Source organism: Mytilus californianus, unplaced genomic scaffold (genome assembly GCF_021869535.1).
Source record: "Mytilus californianus isolate M0D057914Y unplaced genomic scaffold, xbMytCali1.0.p SCAF_14, whole genome shotgun sequence".
Lineage (NCBI taxonomy): Eukaryota > Metazoa > Mollusca > Bivalvia > Mytilida > Mytilidae > Mytilus > Mytilus californianus.
In genome coordinates this window covers 1,854,160-1,875,885 of record NW_026262626.1, presented here as the reverse complement: position 1 = coordinate 1,875,885, position 21,726 = coordinate 1,854,160, and the positions used below count along the sequence as shown (strand labels likewise).

Here is a 21,726-nt window from a genome sequence, read left to right as displayed (position 1 = left end):
CTAATTAGAAGGTGGTCAAAATATAATATTAATCATAGTCAGGAAAAGAAAAAATTTAATCACTTAATCAAATTAGTAAGTTCTGTAAAAAGTATTACCAGTATGCAGGGTGGGAAATTTAGGACTGGTACTGGAAAGTGTATTTGTAATAGGGCATAGAAAATTATCTTTGTAACAGGCCCATTCATTCAAGAGTTATTGTAAAGGTTTCTTAACATGAAGATAGCCTGGAACATTCTAAAAACATTGCTTTGGATTACCTGTCAACCCTGAGATTACTATAACACACATAGTAATTTCAGGTCAATCAGATGAACAGGCACCGGATATAGCCAGCAGCGAATGTAATTATCAAACTTTTATTATCTGTTATGTCTCCATAAGCATAAAATACCAATAAAAATTTAATTCATGGAATAAACAAACAGTTCGCTGACATTTATCTGTCTTTTCTTAATTTTTTAAGGTTCTTCATTGTATGTTGTTATATGAAAGTAAATTTGGTATGTAGTGATTCCTTAAAGATTCTTGTGGGGAACAATCTTGTTGAACATGCATATGGATTATCTCCCTTACAAAATGTCTGCGCCCAGTTGAATCCAATAATTTTTCACACTGTTTATTGTTTGAGCATCTTCTCTCGAATAAACACCCGAAAAGATGATGTTACGGGAAAGAAATTTGTTTTCTAACCATTTAATCAGTGGTCCCAGGTTTGTATAAAATCAGAATGCAGTCTTACAAAATTTTAGTCTTCTTGTCTTGATCTTGAATGAAAGTTTTAGCTGGTTCTGCTGTCTGAATTTTGGTGAAAATATCCGGAGGTAGTAGGTTCCAATCTTTAATTGTGTTTGGTATGAAACTGAATTTTAATGTGTCTGATTTTGTTTGCCGTTTGAGGAAATGTTGGCTTTGCATGTTCTTGCCAAATCTTGGTTGTCCTTGATGGTTTTTTCAGTTGATCAGATGGTAAGTTTGCTTGACCGTGTATACCTTTGCAGAAGAGGATAAGTCTGTTCTGGGTTAGATGATCTTTTAGGGATGGTAATTGCAGCTGTCTTAGAAATTGTTGGTTCCTAATTGTAGTTTGATGTTATGAACCTTGCCGCTCTTTTCTGTACACTTTCCAGCTGGTCTTGAAGATATATTTGATGTGGGTCCCAGGCAGTGCTTATGTAGGATTAAATATTGTCCACCATGAAATTATGTCCACCGAACACTTTTTCACAGTAAAATGTGTCCAGGGACATAGGTTATTATGAAATATCGTCCAGAAGATATTTACATGTACCTATTAAATCTTGTCCACAGATGTGAAAAAGTGTCCTTCAAAGAAAAGACAATATTTCATATGAAAAAGTGTCCTTCATAGATCTCACGTGAAAAAGTGTCCACTCTCAATACCTCACAAAATGTATACATATCTTCAGTTCTTTATCTAAATTGAAGTTTTAAAATTAGCATGGGGGTTTTGTCTTTATTAAAACATGGCAGGTAAACTGGAGTATTCAATTCATAAAAAATGTGATCATCACCATGTGTAATTAAACATAAAAGATTGGGCAAACAAATGGGGTATGCGTCTATGCGATTTAATGCAAAAAAATGCTACATCCTAAACATCAAAAACAAAAGCCAGAGATTCTACACACTCAAAGGCCACACACTCCAACAAGCCCAGAACAACCCATACCTAGGAATGCAGATATCAGAAGACCTGAAGTGGAGCACGCATATCACAAATGTTGCAAAAAAGGCAAATTCAACCTGAGAAGGAACTTACGGTACTGCCCATAGGAATGTTAGAAAACTGCCTACATTTCTCTTGTACATGTACATTCAACTATGGAATATGCCGCAACAGTATGGGACCCCTACAGTATAGCAGAATCAAACAAGCTGGAAAGAATACAGCGGCAAGCAGCATGCTTCATAACAGGTGACTACAAAACAAGAGATGATAATTGGCTGCGTAACAAACATGCTTACCAAATTAGAACTCCAAGAATTACAACAAAGACGCACAAGCCAAAAACTTATATTTTTGTACAAGGTGGTTGGGGGGCTGGTTCCTGCTATTGATCCAGACGACTTCTTAAAATCATCAAGACCAAGACGAACCATCACAGCAAAAAAAGTTTGACAATTACCAAGCGACAAACATAATTGAAAAAAACAAGTGAGAAACAATACTAGGTGTTTTGACATTTCCACCAGTAAAACACCGCAACATTCAAATTCATTCTTTGTGTCCACAATAATCAACTGGAACCATCTAGAAGACACAATTGTGAGCGCAACAAGTGTAGAGAGCTTTAAATCTGCTCTTGTGAAATGTCAATAAATTGACAGCACCTTCACCCCGTTGTATAAAAGCCAGTATTGGTAACTACAACGTACCCATACAGATACAGATAAATTATATAATAAAACATGCACCGGTACTTATACACTCACAACATGCACAAACAGTAATACATTTAATAGAACTCAATATGAACTATGTGAATAATAATACATGGAATTCATTTCAATTTACAAAATCATGTTATATTCAAGAATAGTATTCATAAATACTGCTCTTCTAACATTTGGCCTTTCTGGTTCTTTTGACAGGGGTTGAGACCTTCCTTTTTTATTTATATTAAGTTATAACTGGTTCTTAATTGGTTTGTTTTAGTAATAGAAAATTAAATATAGCTAAAACATTTCAGTGACTTTTTTATTATCTCCCTTTACTGTGAAAAAGTGTCCTCTTATTGAAAATCAACCTGAACAGGACAGAATTTAATAGTATTTTATCATAAAATTATGTCAGATTGAATGGACACTTTTTCACAGCATAGGACACATTTAAATATACATTTTCTGTGAAAAAGTGTCCACCATAGGACACTTTTATGGCTCACACTTGCATATTCTAGGACAGGTCGTATCAGTCCTTTATATGCCTGGAATTTAACTTCAAGTGGACATGATGAGAGGTTTCTTTTAGTAATCCTATTAGATTTGTTGCATATCTCCTCTATGTGCTTTCCCCAGTGTAGGTCATTGGTCATGTTTACTCCTAGATATTTAATAGATGTTAAAAATTGGAGTTTGGTATCTTTTAGAGTACCGGTATATTTAAATGATGTTGTTTTCTTCTTGCGACTCAATGTCATCATGTTGCATTTAATTGGTTGGAATCTCGTACCCCAGTTAGTCGCCCAGTTACCAAGAGTACTTATATCTGTCTGTAGTTCTGCACAGTCATCTTCGTTTTTTATCTCTCTGTAGCATACACAGTTGTCGGCTAACAGCATAATTTCTCATGTTACATTTTCTGCTATGTTGTTGATGGACTAGAAATAGGATGGAACCGATCCATGGTTAGATAATTTTGGATTTTTGAAATCTGGTATGTAACCATCAAAAGACATGAGAGTGCATATAAAAGCGTATAAAATCTGCTTGCAATCATAAAAATATAGTTAAGCTAGGTTTCATTCCTTTTGGGATTTTGTGTCCAGAGTGAATTCTGATTTGGCCTCTCACTGTGGGGATTAGGTTTCATCTAGTCAGCCAGATAATCATGACATCTGCTGAGGGTTCTTTTCAAATTTGACTTTTTTAAGATTCATCGAAGCAAAAATTTAAAGTAGCACAAACCAACAAGAGGTGAAAGAATATTGGATCTTGTGTTAACAAATAGCTGACCTTCGAAGAAGACCCTATAAAAATCATCAGTTCTTATATACCACTAAAACAAATAACACACAAAATGAAACTGCCATGGATCACAGATCAACTAAGAATAAATTTAGCAAAACAAAACATCTGCATAAAAAATCAAAAGAAAAATCTGCACACAAATTATATACGTTGTACAAACATATGAAAAAAACATTGCAGACAGACCTTGGATTATTGGCATTACAAAGAAAACATGATCCTTGACCTTACAATTGAAGAATTTGGCAGCACCAGCAAAAGGCACACACCTAAAAACCTATTCTCATATATATCAAAAGTATGAGAAAGGATAATTATAGTGTAGCTGCACTTAAAAAAGATGGCATGCTCATAATGAACACCAAAGATAACGCACACATTTTAAATGAGCACTTTGCGTAAAACATTCATGACTGAGTAATCTGCAAACCAAATACCCGAAAAGAAGCTAATCATCATATGCACAAATGAATGAAATTGATATATCAGCAATGGTCAATTACTGCATAACATCACTCCGTACAAGGCCACAGGCCCTGATGAACTATATAGCTATGTGCCAAGGTATTAGTGTTCAATTAGTAATAAAAAAATTATGAGCATTATACAATTTTATCTGAGTTTGCAAAAAATTAATAATGCTAATTATTACATTGTTAAGTCTGAAAAGAAGCAACTCCAAATTTGAACAAGCAAGATATTTTAACTTTCTTTTTTAGGTTAAAACAGATTGTACGACACATGACGAAGATATTTAGATTTGCTCAGAACAATCGACCAGGGTACATGAAATCATTTACATATGAAAACCAGTACTTGAGGTGAATTGTATATTATGATCAATAATACAGAAAAAATGTTATGTTTAAACAAATTGAAATGATTATAGATTTTGGTTTGTCAAAGTTAAGTTAAATAAAAGTGAATATTTAAATTGTAATTGGTGACACATAAGTTGACTCAAAAACAAATTATAAGGGGTGAGATAATTGTGGTTTCCAGCTCACATACATTGTACATGTTGTATTTGCAATTGTAAGTGTAGACACACACATTTTGTATGTAGCTTTTAAAATTGGTATATTTACGTTTTGCAGCACCCATACATTTAATGCATTTTGCAATTTCTTATTCTTGTCATTATGCATGGACTAGTGTGAAAAGTGAAGAGAGTGATACAGACTCAATTGAGCATAATTATTTTACTTTTGTTTTAGGTTAGCAGATGTAGTTGAGCCATTATGGAAAAAATCTTATGAAAGTCAACTATCCGTAAGTATGTTAAATGAAATGACCATGGTCAAATGAAAAGTGCTTTTATAATAGATCTTGATAGTTCTTGATGAATAAAAAGGGATGTAGGCCTAGGGTCAATGAGAGAGCAACCCAACAACAAATTTTAACCAATAAAAATTTATTACTTTAAACTTTTGACAAAAATGAAGTTCTTAATTAAAAGGAACAAAAAAGATTGTTAATATAATCTTAATGACTTCTGAATTTCTTTAATGTTGTAGATTCATAAAATTAAAAATATGAAATGTTGCTATAATTTTTTTAGATGAAAAAACACTTAGTGGAGAAATCTATGAGGAAAGTTTTCCATATCCTAAAAGATCAAAAACTTTTGAAGATAGAAGACAACCCATTCCTACAGACAATGATGACAGAGTATGGAGAAAAGATGTGTCCTGTAGAAGATACTTTACCTTCGGTAAACTCTAAATTATATACCTTTGTACAAACTGAAAAACTTGCGTACAATGATTGATTTTATCACACATTTGTTACAGAAACATTGGGTTTTGCATATGTAATAACCACAGATTTGCTCTAGTCAAATATTTGCCTTCGGCAAATAACCATCCTGTTATTGGGCAAGTAGGGCTTCCAGTGCAATTTCAATGAGAGAGCCATATCAGCCCTTACATGAAAAAAACTTATCATGTAAAATCTGTGTGACTTACTAGATATGAAACAAATCCTGCCATTTATAAAAATTATCATGCCATTGTTAGAAACATTCATGATGGTTGAAAGTTAGAGAAAACCAGCTGTGGTTACAGGTTGCACTTCTGTAAATATAGATAATGCAATTTCAGGTAGGAACTCCCTTTGTGTCTAAAACTGTGCCACTTTTACTATGTAGTTTCGTAAAAAATTAAATCCAAGAACGGAAAGTTGATATACACTACTATTTTTTTCAAAGGTCAAAATATAGGGCTGTGCGGCATATTTTCAACATTTATATGCCCCGAACTTCTAAGAGTTTAAACTTATACTAAAATTCTGTTCTACCCCTACCTTTACTTAGGGTCTACCTCAGATTTCAATTTTCGCCGCTACCATGTGTTTTTATACTGGTAACATTCCCAAGTGAAGTCTCTATGAGATGAAACATAGAGATCATAACTGGGAACCAGTACGTAAACAAAACAAAATATCTATGAATATTATATATCTCCCCAAAAGAGGCGTGGCTTGTGAAACAGCTGTATTTACAAAGTGCAACCTACAGGAATTGTTTAGGAGTCATTGAAATGTTACAACTGCAATAAAAAAACGATAATGAACAAATACAAATGAAAAGCAAACAAATTGAATATATGAATTGTCTTTAATTACATTGTTTATTCGATTTCCTTGTACCAATTTCATAGGCTTATTATGTGATAAGTCGATCATTACATGACATTTTCAATATTGGCCCTATTATCATCCCTTAACCCATATTGGGACCTTGGGTTATAATACCCTCAGTCTGATATGTGAGTCTCAGGCTGATACTAGGACCATATTGAAAATACCATGTAACAATCTTTAAGTACATGTATTTATGATATTGTAGTAACTATAATTTCCAAAGACAAAAGGCATTATATGATAATAAAAAATTAAACCATACTTGGACCACTCAAAATGTAGGACCATGTACTATGAATTGAAAAAGTATTCTTTTTAAAATAAACTTTGGTTTGGTCATGCATATTATAAAAGAAAATGGTACTAATGGCAGACCTCTCTTAAAATATATCATTACCCCACATAACAACAAACATTACCCCACATAACAACAAACATTACCCCACATAACAACAAACATTACCCCACATAACAACAAACATTACCCCACATAACAACAAACATTACCCCACATAACAACAAACATTACCCCACATAACAACAAACATTACCCCACATAACAACAAACATTACCCCACATAACAACAAACATTACCCCACATAACAACAAACATGAAGAGTATATAACAAACAAGCAACATAGTCAGGATAACTGAACATTGTACAGATAGATAAAGTACATTTTTGTAGAATTTAAAACACCCAATTTTCTATCTGTTCCCAATTCATATAGTCTATATATATACATCATTGGTTTCTTGTTCAAGCTTTTACAGATACAAGTATTTGTATGCTTTGAACAAAAATTGTACACAGCATTTCGCCAAACTGCAAAATTCTAAATCATTGAATTAATGTTATCTCAGATTTTCATGGAGCAAGTCAAAACAGTAATTTATCACAATTCATTCTAGCATATATACAGTAGACATAAAGCATTATAGCATAAAACACAATATCTTTAAAAACATGAAATAATTCTGTTTATTTTTAATAGCCAATAACAAAGGGATATAGATATAAAAACACTTGTAATCTTGGACCTGATATTAAAGGAGACAGAAAGACACTGGGATTGTATGTTGGTAGAGGTTACGGTAAGTAACAAATAACTTACAAGTTTCTCTATTGACTTTATTTTGTTTCAGAATAAATGAAAATGTGTGTTAGAAGTCAACATACAATCTTCAACAAGAGAAGAGTGTCTTATATGTCAAGCTCAATATCTGCATTGTCCAAACACTACCAATAACCTGTTTTGAAGAGTAAAGGAGTAGGCCCGGTTAGACCCCTTTTTGGCCCCAAAATATAGCATTTTTACAATTTGTTGAAAATGTAAACTTTTAGCTATTTATTGGAAAGTAGGATACTTTAGTTTTATAAATATGGGCTGTTTTTTGACAATACAATACACATATATCAAGTACTAGCATCAGTAATTCATGTAAAATTACTGAAATCTTCACAGTTTTAGCATTTGTGCTAATTTTTAGACTGTTTTGTCTAAAATGGAAGTGCCAGCACTTGTGTTCAGTCTTAATATTCAAATACATGTTGTATTTGATGATTATAGTATACATAAAATTGAGAATGGAAATGGGGAATGTGTCAAAGAGACAACAACCCGACCATAGAACAGACAACAGCAGAAGGTCACCAACAGGTCTTCAATGCAGCAAGAAATTCCTGCACCCGGAGGCGTCCTTCAGCTGGCCCCTAAACAAATATATATACTAGTTCAGTGATAATGAACGCCATACTAAACTCCAAATTGTACACAAGAAACTAAAATTAAAAATAATACAAGACTCACAAAGGCTAGAGGTTCCTGACTTGGGACAGGCGCAAAAATGCGGCGATAAAGGTTGTGACTGAACATGAATGCGGCCACTTACATTTTAGACAAAAACCATCTGAAAAGTGACGTTTTATGGCATATTTGATAGATTTTTCATATTGAAGCTTGAATTTGAGCGTCTTTGACCAAATCAATTAAAATCTTGTACATAAAGTAATTGAATCGACTGAAGTAGACACTTTAGTGTTTGAAAAATGTCAAAAATCTTTCATCAGATGTGCTTTAAATTTTAGGCCAAAATTAGCCCTTACTTTCTCTTTGTAAAAGGACAAAAATACTAAAGATACATTATTTCTGTATAATATAATGATGCACAATTATTTCCAATATAAATTAAACAGACGTCTGAAAACTTAATACTATACAGTAAAACAAAATAAACATTTGAGTATTGCTTCAAACTATAGCAAAATTTATGTTTATCCCAAAGAATACCAGATGCAGTGATTGAACAAAAAGAGAATACTTATAACCTTTATAAATCAATCAGTCTAATTAGCAAGCCGTAGAAAATGTCCCCATGTCTGAGGTGTATTCTCTTCTGTATTCCTTTGCTCTTTGTGTGTTTTTTGCTGTGCATGTACTGATTTTGTGTCATGGATTGAAACCCCATATTCTTTGTTTTCTATTAAAGAGACAGACTTGAAGAACAATTGCTAAGTTTGTTAGCTTTATAAACAATTATACTGTACAAAGCTGGAAGCTAGATACCACTTTTTATTAAATGCCTGAATATGGAATCATACTTTCAAAATGACTATAGTGTAAAGAGGGAAATTGTTGTGAGGTTTATTTCACTAATTTCTTGATTAAGATATTATCACGAAAATATGCCCTTGCCTAAATTAGCAGCTATGCGAAGATAAAAAATGGGGACAAATGAAACACAAAAATAGAACCTCACAAACGGGTTTGACCATAGAAATCTATGCTATAATAAAAGACTTTATAGTATGACCTGTGTTTGAACCTAAGGGACCTCGGTGGCTAAGTAGTCTAAGTAGTCCAACTACTGTATCACTAGCCTGTCAACACTGAGGTTGTGAGTTTGACTCCTTCATGTGGCTGGGGCACTTGACTCCAATCTTAATTGACTAGGATTGTTAGTTTTCCTGCCAAAGGTCTTGGTTCTCTCCAACCACTTTATCTTCCTCCACCAATAGTGCTGAAAGTGGCATTAAACACAAATCAATCAATCAATGTGTTTGAACCTTGCAGGCTATGGCTTGTATATTAAGTTTAGGTAGTTAAGTATTATTTTGTTTTCTTTTACAGATAAAACACTGACCTGTGTACAGCCATATTTTCTTAGTATAATATCAGACAGACATAAACAAATATTCAAGGTAGTATTTTTTGTTGACTGTTTCAAGTTAATCAGTTTTAAAAAGGTATTAAAATGCACAAAAAATCTTACATATGAATTTTGAGTTGTAAAAATGGTTGGGAATCTTTTTGTTTAATTTAGATTGTAGATGGAACTCTTTGTTTCAGAGTTAAAAGACTTTGCATTTTCATTTTTTATACACATTATATTGATTGTAATCTTATGTCATAGCGTGAAAACATATCATTTAGAATTTCTATCAGCCAATATACTTTTTATGTGCATGATTTAATTCTAAAACAATAAATTTGACCTCAAAACGGTGTTGATTTGTTGGAACACTTCAGATGTTCTGATTGGTCCATGCATCATTTACTGGGAGGTAAAAATAAAAAGTATTTTAAGCAGACAGAAGCTGCCTTTTAAGCATGATAAAAAAATACAAGTCAACAAGATAAACATGATTTATATATAGATGTGTATCAAACAAGACAATCATATATATTACTGTTGGTCTATATAAAATAGTTTTTGAGTAATTTGAGTTGATGTACACTTATTATTGCTGTGTATTTTCTCTGTATTTGTTTAACCCAGCAGTCGAGTTCCAATGAAGTTTTCCAGTTTACTTTACATTTAATATCACTACTGTTGTACTGTAAATTGTTTGCAAAACAAATTTTACAGCAATATCTTTGTACATTAAAACCTGATAAAATTGAGTTGAAATAAAATGACAGTTGCTCTTTTCGTTGATTGTTTACAGTTGGCACAAGAATTCCTGTATCAATCATCTTATGAACCAAAATTCTGTGTAGAACCCCACGGCAATTGGAAATCTGTTGTTATTCGATCAACCACAACTGGTCAAGACATGGTCATATTTCTTTTTCATCCACAGAGGAATCCCAAGGTTTGTTTTAAAGTTGAATTACTTCTATATATTTCCAATGTCAGTTTTATATCTTATTCTATCAGACTAATATGATTTTGAGAAGAGATTTATCTTACTGGTTAACAAATGTCTTAACCATATTTGTCAACAGATGCTGTGCTTCAGTAATTTCATATTTTATAAAACAATGATCATTATAAAGCAATCCAAGCTACTGAGGGACTATGGCTAGGAAGTCTCTTTCCCATCAGTCCTTTTCTTTTCTCAACCGTCACGGGTGTTCACAACAGTCGCTTTTGTCATCAGCAACTTTTCATTTTTACAAAGTTGATGAAACTGCAATTTTTCATTTATAAGAAAAGAAATTCATAGACAAAAAAATATTCTTTCTATAGAAAACGTGGTGAAAGCATTGATTTGTAGATTGGTGGTATGTTATTTCAAAGAAACAATTTTTATGAAGTATTTTCTTTCATTTCGGCACTTGCTACTCGAGAGCATACATCAAAACATTCTGATAGCGGCAAAATAAATTTGTTACTACATTAGAATGTGATGAAAATTGCCTTTAGTTAATGTTTCTTCCATTTATTATATTAAAAACATCATATTCCTTCCAAATCACTTGTCAGACATTGTTTATTTTTGTAAAAAAATGTTCTTGTGAGTCCGCCATTATAATTATATCCCCACTTTAAAAAAGTGGGGGTATACTGTTTTTTATTATTATACCCCCGTTTTAAAAAAGTGGGGGTATAGTGTTTTACCTCTGTCTGTCTGTCTGTCAGACCATCCATCCATCTGTCAATCCATCCGTCAGTCCGCCCGTCCCATGAATATTTTTAGTCGCATCTTTCTCAGGAACTACATCATAAGGATTTCTGAAATTTGGTATCAGGGTTTATATAAGTCAGCTCTATCGTGTGATGCGTTTTCAGATTCGTCACTCAACAACTTCCTGTTTACTGAAATATTTGGGCGGGGTTATCATCAGTGAGCAGTAGCTCGCAGTTTTACTTGTATTTATGGATTTATGGACTGGATGCGTACCAACTATGACCAAATATTGTGCAACTATAATTGAAAATTTAAGACATAAACTGAGATAATTGTTACTGTAATGGTATTCTCAGGCATGATTTGAACAATATAAAAATGAATTAAATAAATAGAATACATATTTATATATGGCCATATATATTATTGCAGAAACCAAACATTATAGTGCTGTGAGCAAAAAGAAGCACTTCCCTTTAAGTCTCATCACTTTTCCCTATCAGTTTCAAAAAGAGAGGTCACTTCTCTCTTTGATTTTAAAGTAGTGTGAGCCCTGACAGTATCAACCAATCTTAGGGTTTTTCATTCTCAACTCTTCTCACATTCAAATTATAGTCTGAAAATTAGGAACTAAGGATTCATTTATTTTCATGGGTACCAATTATCGTGGATTGAGGACAAGTTCAATTTCTTTGATATTTGATATCTGCACACTAGGTTATAAAAAATTTGTATTTCGTCAAACTTTTAAAATTGTGGTTCACCTATTTCCACGCAATCCATGAAAATTAGTTTCCAACCAATGTCCAATCCACAGTATGTAGAATATGTATATTTTCTATGCAGCCCTGTTTTAGCTAAGAAAGTAAAATGTCTCAACTTGTACTATACTGTTGATTCTTTATAATTCTGTGGAAAACCACAAACATCAACAGCCATTAATAAAAGTACTTCACAAATTACGATTTTACTTTTTAGTAGGAATTTATTGATGGTGCCAAAGAAGAGATTTTGGAGTATTTTGTACATGGGCCAGGAAAACAGTTAGATGTTGATTCTATATATTTTCAGTCTAGGTAAAAATTTTATAGACTTGTATCTTTTACAATACAAATATTAAAATATTTTAAACTAGAATAAGATAAGTATACTGGGTACAACAAAACACCATTTATAAAATGCAGAGTTCAATTTTTTCAACAATTCCAATGAATATTTCATTCCAAATTCAATACAGGCTTTTAGAAGTCATTCTGAAATATTACATTTTGTATATTTATGAGATGTTTTAAATGCAGGACCAGTTTATTTTCAACTAACTTGTAAAAATCTAACACAAAAACTGTTTCATGAAGACTAAAAATGGTATCAAAACTAATGCTGTACTGTACTTTTTTTCTGTATATATGATAACTATATTAACCTGTATTGTAAAATGCATTGCCAAAATAAATGAATTCAATGTTCCTGCATGTATGTTGATGAACAAAATTGTTTGCCTATAATGTTAGTCCAAAAAAAAATATTTGTTCCCATGAAAAAAACATATGCCCCCTCCCCACAGTAAATATTAAAAGGTTGTGCCTAATGAAACTATTGGTCACAGAACAGTCTTTAAAAATGAGCAAAACCAATTCTGTGGAAAGAAGTCAGCAAAAAAAATAGCCATGACATGACAAAATGTGAAGCAATCCAAACTTGAAAACCAACAGCCTGATTTATGCTAAAAGGATAAAAAAAAATCAAATATGACAGACACCAACCAACAACAACAACCACTAAATTTAGGGCTTCTGACATTTTGAAAAGGAACACAAATAATGTGGTTGTGTTAATTAATTTATTGATAGAAAGGTTACAAAGAAAACTTGGTTTTTATGCCCCCGCTTTAGCGGTGGGGGCATTAAGTTTTACCCTTGTCCGTCTGTACGTATGTACGTACGGTGGGGGCATTAATTTTTACCCTTGTCCATCTGTACGTACGTACATATTTCAGACAGACAAAGGTAAATCTTAATGCCCCCACCGCTACAGCGTCACTTTAACCGTTCTAGAGTTATGCCCCTTTATAAATGGAAAAATTGCAAAATTTTTAGTTTCTGTTCTCTAACTTAAGTTTGCCTCAACCAAATATTATGAAACTTATACACAATGCTTATTACTACAAAACACAGATTAAGTTTGAATTTTGGTGGCGTTACTTTAACCGTTTTAGAGTTATGCCCCTTTATAAATGGAAAAATGGCAAAATTTTTAGTTTCTGTTCTCCAACTTAAGTTTGCCTCAACCAAATGTTATGAAACTTATACACAATGCTTATTACCACAAAACACAGATTAAATTTGAATTTTGGTGGCATCACTTTAACCGTTTTAGAGTTATGCCCCTTTATAAATGGAAAAATTTTACCCTTGTCCGTCTGTACGTATGTACGTATGTACGTAAGGTGGGGGCATTAATTTTTACCCTTGTCCATCTGTACGTACGTACATATGTACAGACAGACAAGGGTAAAACTTAATGCCCCCACCGCTACAGCGTCACTTTAACCGTTCTAGAGCTATGCCCCTTTATAAATGGAAAAATTGCAAAATTTTTAGTTTCTGTTCTCTAACTTAAGTTTGCCTCAACCAAATGTTATAAAACTTATACACAACCGTTCTAGAGTTATGCGTGTTTACAGATAGAAAAATCGCTGAATTTTTAGTTTCTGTTCTCTAAAATTAGCCTCAACCAAATGTTATGAGACTTACACACAATGCTTATTACCACAAAACTCAGATCAAGTTCAAATTTGGGTAGCATCACTTTTACCGTTCTTCAGTTATGTCCCATTATAACTATATAATATGCAAGCGGGGGCATCATCACATTTATTTATCCACTAATATAATATGTACCTGTATTGTAAAATGCAATAGTTCTCATTAAAAATATCAATAGATAGATCAGAAAGAATATTTTTTTTAAATTCCACATATCATAATTATCAAATACGTTTTATTTCTTTCAGTCATAGGAAATTTCCTACTAATGATGACTTCCCACATGAGCTGCTGCATGGTATTCCTGTTCTTACAGAAAATTTAATGGGTTCAAAATTCCAGATATCTCCAACGTCCTTCTTCCAAGGAAATGTACCTTGTGCAGAAGTTTTATATTCTAAAGTATTAGATTTAGGACAAGTTGGTCCTCAGACAACTGTTCTTGACATATGCTGTGGAACAGGTATTCTTAGATTTGAGGGTGAAAATCAGCATAGTACTGTTGTTTAATTAATATTCATTGAGTATTTTTCATGGGTTTCGTGGGTATAATTTCCAGACTAGTATGGAGAATTGATCAAAACCACAAAATCAAGTATCGATGTAAATACACTTTTTTCTTAACCCACAAAAATTGGAACACATGAAGATAAATATGAATCCTCAGTAAATGAATTTCAAAATTATTTCTGCTAACAGTTGTTTAGGCCAATATAAAAGATGTGTAGGCCTGTTCAAGAAATAAATGTGGGGGGAGGGGGGTTGAAAGCACTTTTTGTTTTGCCCCAAAATGCTTAAAATGTTTATTGATTATTTCCTATAATTGTTCAGGCAAATAAAAGTGCCATCTGCCACTCTGCCACCCCCAAGCCTGCGAAATGTTTTAATTCAATAATTTTTTTACTTTTATCTGAGTCCCATTTTAGAAATGATCTCCATTATAAAGATATTCATCCCTTTACTCAATGTATTGACATAGCTTTTATGCCCAACAAACACACAAATAGTGTTTAAAGTTGTATAAAACCAAATACTTCGTTAAAAAGATAATGATTTGTATAATACAGTATAAGCATTCTGTGATTAATCTTTTGACAGGAACAATAGGTATATTAGCAGCAAGGAGAGCCAAGCAAGTGTACGGAGTAGACATTACATCACAGGCAGTCGAAGATGCTAAATCTAATGCTATTAACAATGGTATTTATGTATTGGAAATCCATATGGAATTGTGACAAAACACAATTTTAATTAGTTGATGTTTTTTGTCTCATATTTAAATCCTGTGTTCTGTGGGATTTAGGCTCCCCTTTATTTATGTTTTCAAGTCATGCAAAGTAAAAAAAAACTTGAAATCTTGTATTATAGAGTAGCATTGATTGATTAGTTCTTGGTGTTTTAATATTGCAAATTTTTAGATAAAATAGAAGAATACTGCGAAGCAGCTAATTTTCGCTAGCAATTTATTTATGTGACTTACGCAGTAGCAAATAATGAAATATGTCAAACTTGAATATTCTATTTATATGATTACATTCACTATTAAGGTAGAAAATCAAAGAATGAATGGCTGTGATGTCAGCTAAGTAAGGCTAAATGCAGAAAAAAATACCTATGAAAATAAATAGTTTTACAGCAAACTAATTTGCAGGAAACTCTTGCAATTTTTCATATAAGAAATTAAAATACTCCTGTAAAACCATGGATTTTTAGTATGGATTCTAAAATAAGGTGTTTTTTTTATCAGAGTTGATAAATTCACTCAAAACTAGATGAGACATGTAGAATGATTGACAATAGGGTGTGGATATTTGGTTTAAAAAATAGAAAATTGAATATTAAGTGAATATAATGACAAACACAATATTGATATGTTATACACAAGTCAGTTCCAGTAGAAATGGGCAAGACTGAAATAGCAGAATATATTCATACTACAAAAAATATAGGCAAAGTTAAGCTATGAAATACATCTTCATGTTAATTCACTCTCAAAAAATGAGATACCCAAAGCATATGAAATATACAGAAATAATTGAGTTTTTTGTTGTGGGGTTCCTGCATTATTATCATATCTCTTTTTTTTTTCCATACTAAATTTGTGTATCACATAAAACCTTAATAATCAATAATTATAACATTTCAATGAAAACATTTGGTTTTACAGGCCTAACAAATACAGAATTTATATGTAACAAAGCACATCGAATGTTGAGAGAGCTAGTTTATAGTGATAAACTAGGATGGGATGTTGTAGCTATTTTAAACCCAGGGAGAGCTGGAGCTAGTATGTACATTTTATCATAGTCAAGTAGTTATTATATGAATTATACCACAATAACATGTTGCATGTGATTTTTAGCTCACCTGGCCCGAAGGGCCAAGTGAGCTTTTCTCATCACTTGGCGTCCGTCGTCCGTCGTCGGCGTTAACTTTTTACATTTTGAACTTCTTCTAGAGAACCACTGAATGGAATGAAACCAAACATGGCATGAATGTTCCTTATGAGGTGCTGACCAAGTGTTGTTACTTTGTAGCCGATCCATCATCCAAGATGGCCGCCAGCGGGGGACTTAGTTTAACATAGGAGCCTATGGGAAATGCATACAAATGACTTCTTTTAGAGAACCACTGAATGGAATGTAACAAAACATAGCATGAATGTTCCTTACAAGGTGCTGACCAAGTGTTGTTACTTTGTAGCTGTTCCATCATCCAAAATGGCCGCCAGTGAGGGACCTAGTTTAACATAGGACCCTATGGGAAATGCATACAAATGACTTCTTTTAGAGAACCACTGAATGGAATGAAACAAAACATAGCATGAATGTTCATTAGGAGGTGCTGACCAAGTGTTGTTACTTTGTAGCCGATCCATCATCCAAGATGGCCGCCAGCGGGGGACTTAGTTTAACATAGGACCCTATGGGAAATGCATACAAATGACTTCTTTTAGAGAACCACTGAATGGAATGAAACAAAACATAGCATGAATGTTCCTTACAAGGTGCTGACCAAGTGTTGTTACTTTGTAGCTGTTCCATCATCCAAAATGGCCGCCAGTGAGGGACTTAGTTTAACATAGGATCCTATGGGAAATGCATACAAATGACTTCTTTTAGAGAACCACTGAATGGAATGAAACAAAACATAGCATGAATGTTCATTAGGAGGTGCTGACCAAGTGTTGTTACTTTGTAGCCGATCCATCATCCAAGATGGCCGCCAGCGGGGGACTTAGTTTAACATAGGACCCTACGGGAAATGCATACAAATGACTTCTTTTAGAGAACCACTGAATGGAATGTAACAAGACATAGCATGAATGTTCCTTACAAGGTGCTGACCAAGTGTTGTTACTTTGTAGCTGTTCCATCATCCAAAATGGCCGCCAGTGAGTGACTTAGTTTAACATAGGACCCTATGGGAAATACATACAAATGTCTTCTTTTAGAGAACCACTGAATGGAATAAAACCAAACATGGTATGAATGTTCCTTATGAGATGCTGACTGAGTGTTGTTACTTTGAAGCCGATCCATAATCCAAGATGGCCGCCAGCGGGGGACTTAGTTTAACATAGGACCCTATGGGAAATACATACAAATGTCTTCTTTTAGAGAACCACTGAATGGAATGAAACCAAACATGGCATGAATGTTTCTTATGAAGTGCTGACCGAGTGTTGTTACTTTGAAGCCGATCCATCATCCAAGATGGCAGCCAGCGGGGGACTTAGTTTAACATAGGACCCTATGGGAAATACATACAAATGTCTTCTTTTAGAGAACCACTGAATGCAATGAAACCAAACATTGCATGAATGTTCCTTATGAGGTGCTGACCAAGTGTTGTTACTTTGAAGCTGATCCATCATCCAAGATGGCAGCCAGCGGGGGACTTAGTTTAACATAGGACCCTATGGGAAATACATACAAATGTCTTCTTTTAGAGAACCACTGAATGCAATGAAACCAAACATGGCATGAATGTTCCTTATGAGGTGCTGACCAAGTGTTGTTACTTTGAAGCTGATCCATCATCCAAGATGGCAGCCAGCGGGGGACTTAGTTTAACATAGGACCCTATGAGAAATACATACAAATGTCTTCTTTTAGAGAACCACTGAATGGAATGAAACCAAACATGGCATGAATGTTCCTTATGAGGTGCTGACCAAGTGTTGTTACTATGAAGCCGATCCATAATCTAAGATGGCTGCCAGCGGAGGACTTAGTTTAACATAGGACCCTATGAGAAATACATACAAATGTTTTCTTTTAGAGAACCATTGAATGGAATGAAACCAAACATGGCATGCATGTTCTTTTTGAGGTGCTGACCAAGTGTTGTTACTTTGAAGCTGATCCTTCATCCATGATGGCTGCCAGATGGGGACAATGTTTAACAAAGGACCCTATGGACGATACATACAAATGTCTTCTTTTAGAGAACCACATACTGAATGGATTGAAACCAAACATGGCATGAATGTTCCTTATGAGGTGCTGACTAAGTTTTGTTACTGTGAAGCTGATCCTTCATCCATGATTGCCGCCAATGGGGGAACTTCCTTCAACATAAGACCCTATGGGAAATACATACAAATGCTTCTTCTAGAGGTGCACTGAATGGAATGAAACCAAAACATGGTATAAATGTTTCTTATGAGGTGCTGATTAAGTGTTGCTACTTTGTTGCTGATTTACTGTTCAAGATGGCCACCAGGATTTTTTATTAAATTACAGGACCAATATTAAACCAAATTTTGCCTCACTCATTATTAGGGTATCTGCTTTGATTTTAATCTATTTTTACATGATTTCCAAAACCAAAGTAGAATCAGGTGAGCGACACAGGCTCTTGAGAGCCTCTAGTTATAAATCGCCATGAAGAGCTAGAGCTAAGGGGTACATTTTATCATAGTCAATTTGTTAAAAATATAGATTCTACCACAACAACATGTTGCATGTGATATTTTTGGCACTCCAGCTTGTTGAAATAGGGGGTGAGGGAAAATATACTGATCATCATCTCCTCTCAGTCATCCATCTGTCCACACTTTGTAAGTGTATTACTAACTAAACCGAATGATAAGATTTTAATGAGGCAACTTTTTCTAAATCTTCATTACTTTATGACATTATGCACCTTCTCTATTTTATTATTGATCCAGATGATTTTGAAAGTTTTCCATAAAGAGAAATTTCTAGTATCACGCTTAATGGATTGCAATATGAATGATAATTGGGAAAAAAATATTTCATTTGGTTGACCTATTCTGCAATGTGTTACAAAATTGTGATGAATGGCTATTCGTTTAAATAGGTCAATGATGACTTTCAAAGGTCACAATGGACCAATTTTCCCTCATGGCAATGGAGATTTGTTATATTGTCATTAATAAACAAAACACTCAAATGTTTTACCTGCAAATATATTTTGGTCAAATTTGATTCCATTCTGAAGCGTACAAAAAGTTTGAAAACATTTGATGTTAACTTTTGATACTGGAAGCAGAATTTTGACATCATACTGTTATGGTGCTAAAAACACGTATAATATTTCACAGAATTTTATTTTTTACACACAGATAATTTTGACCATAAGTGAAATCTGTTTAACAACTCGTGATAATTGAATATCGCTTAATATCAACTCTTATAATTTTTTTTCAAAATAATAATGAATTTGCCAAAGACTTATGTATTATTATATAAAAATTAAATCATATGAGTTGATATCAAGTGATAACTAATTCTCTCACATTATGAAACCTTTAATTTTTCAATATTTGCTTATACTGAAAATTTTTTTACATTTTTTTTAATTTATGTTTATGTCATTGTAGATAAAAAACTGATAGAATCTATAAGAAATTGTGAGAAGATAAACAAAGTTATTTATATTTCATGCAAACCTGTTGGGAATGTCTTATCTAATTTTGTCAAGTGAGTATTTTTATCCTTTTAAACATGTTTTTATGTTCATGCTTATTATATTTTACAAAATACCCGGTAACACATTAAAAGGATAACAGGAATCATGACAAAAAATATATGACAGCACAAAAAACCAAACCATCTGCCAACACTCGATTCCTAAAAAAAAGATATACAGACAAATAACAACAAACAACGCATTATCTAGATAACCTGGTCTTTATGGATAGTTATCTCATTTGCAATCATACCATATCTCTTGATTTTTGTCTCACCTGTTACAAAAGTCGCAAAGGTGAGAAATAGCAATCCTTCATTCTGTCATCGGCATTGTCAACATTAGGTTCAGTCTGAGGTTTAAAGATTTTAAAACTTTAATACCTTTGTCAAACCTTCATGAAATTTAACAAAATATAGTAAAGCTTCTCCATAATGAAGAGGTAGCACCCTATTTTTCTTTTTTTTTTGTTCTCTCGGTATTTGATTGATAAACTGAACTTGATTTTATAGCAGTAAACTTTACACTTTTACACTGACAACAACCGTTACAACTGAGACAGTAGGGTTACGTCAAACTTTTTACAATTTTTTCATTGGTACAGGCACAAAAAAGTGTTGGGGTTAAACCAGATTTACATTTTTGTGGTTAATAACTTCTACATCATTTGGACTCTGAATGACTCTTATTGGCAATCATACCACATCTTCTTTTTTTTATATGCAAAAAACACACCCCATCCCTTTTTTTGCCTTACTAGACTATATGTCATAAAAGTTAAATACAATAAAAATCTGGCACTGTCTAACTTCAAACAGGATGACCACTAACTTAAACAAGATAATAAAGTCAGCACATAAAGTTTAAAAGGAAGGTCCAAATGTGCTCTCTACTACAGGAAGCTATGGTAACCATGGTAACCACATCTGTTAGTTGTACTCTGTCACTCAATTTTATAGAAGTTAAAAATTTACACAACTTATCCTGGGACAATTGTCTTAAAACATCCAGTATTTACACAACTTTCCCTTGGACGATTGTCTAAAAACTATTTGAAAAAACATCCAGTCTTATTAGTAATACTAGTTTAACAGTTATGTGACTGCATAACTCAAAAGATCTTTAAAAAAACTTCCAGCTAGTAATTTTAATAATAAAATAAACAAAAACATGAATTTATCAATGATATGAAAATCAAGATAATTTTTTTTTTAATTTCGATTCTCAAATGAGATATTCTTTGGAAACCCATTCAGACTAATAGCATTCACCATTATATATTTTTGAGTTTGATTGTCCCACCAAATGAGATATTTTATGGAAAGCCATTCAGACTAATATCATTGCAATCATATTTATATTTTTCAGTTTGATTGTCCCACCAAATGAGATATTCTATGGAATGCCATTCAGACCAGTAGTGACTGTGCCAGTCGATATGTTTCCTCAGACTAACCATTGTGAAATTATTGTTTTATTTGAAAGATAACAAACAAGAAAAAGTGTTTTTTTTTCTTTGTCCTTGAAGTTGTACAGCAGATTTACAATATTAAGGTTGGTGGTTCTTGCAGGTACTCAAGCTTCTTTGACCAACAAAAATGGCCACTGTGATATAGCCAAGGTACATTTGTAGCTAAAAGTGACTTTATACCCCAATAGGTATGGGTCACTTTTTGGGAATGTCAAATATATCAATGGGTGCAATTTCACGGAGGTTATAATATATAACAATGGGTAGAAATTTATACATCAATGGGTCATAAATCTTCATCTCCTTTTTAAGATGTCTGTAAAAACTGTGTACTGA

The 21,726-nt window shown here is 33.1% G+C and overlaps 1 protein-coding gene across 1 annotated transcript; it reads left to right on the top strand.

The window, feature by feature from the left end:
• Positions 1-573: 573 nt before the first annotated feature.
• LOC127724007 (tRNA (uracil-5-)-methyltransferase homolog B-like) lies at positions 574-21,439 on the top strand. Its single transcript, XM_052230742.1, has 13 exons — positions 574-713; positions 4,434-4,535; positions 4,932-4,986; positions 5,276-5,428; positions 7,355-7,454; positions 9,491-9,561; positions 10,309-10,455; positions 12,196-12,290; positions 14,228-14,442; positions 15,078-15,179; positions 16,147-16,266; positions 19,831-19,930; positions 21,288-21,439. The coding sequence occupies exons 1-13, from the start codon at positions 661-663 to the stop codon at positions 21,406-21,408; spliced, it is 1,434 nt and encodes a 477-aa protein (XP_052086702.1). The 5' UTR covers positions 574-660; the 3' UTR covers positions 21,409-21,439.
• The last annotated feature ends 287 nt before the right edge of the window (positions 21,440-21,726 follow it).

Coding starts and splice junctions, on each gene's coding strand:
- LOC127724007 (XM_052230742.1), top strand. CDS start 661: ATGATGTTACGGGAAAGAAATTTGTTTTCTAACCATTTAATCAGTGGT. Junction 16,267..19,830: donor CCCAGGGAGAGCTGGAGCTA/GTATGTACATTT, acceptor ATGTCATTGTAG/ATAAAAAACTGATAGAATCT. Junction 19,931..21,287: donor GTCTTATCTAATTTTGTCAA/GTGAGTATTTTT, acceptor TATATTTTTCAG/TTTGATTGTCCCACCAAATG.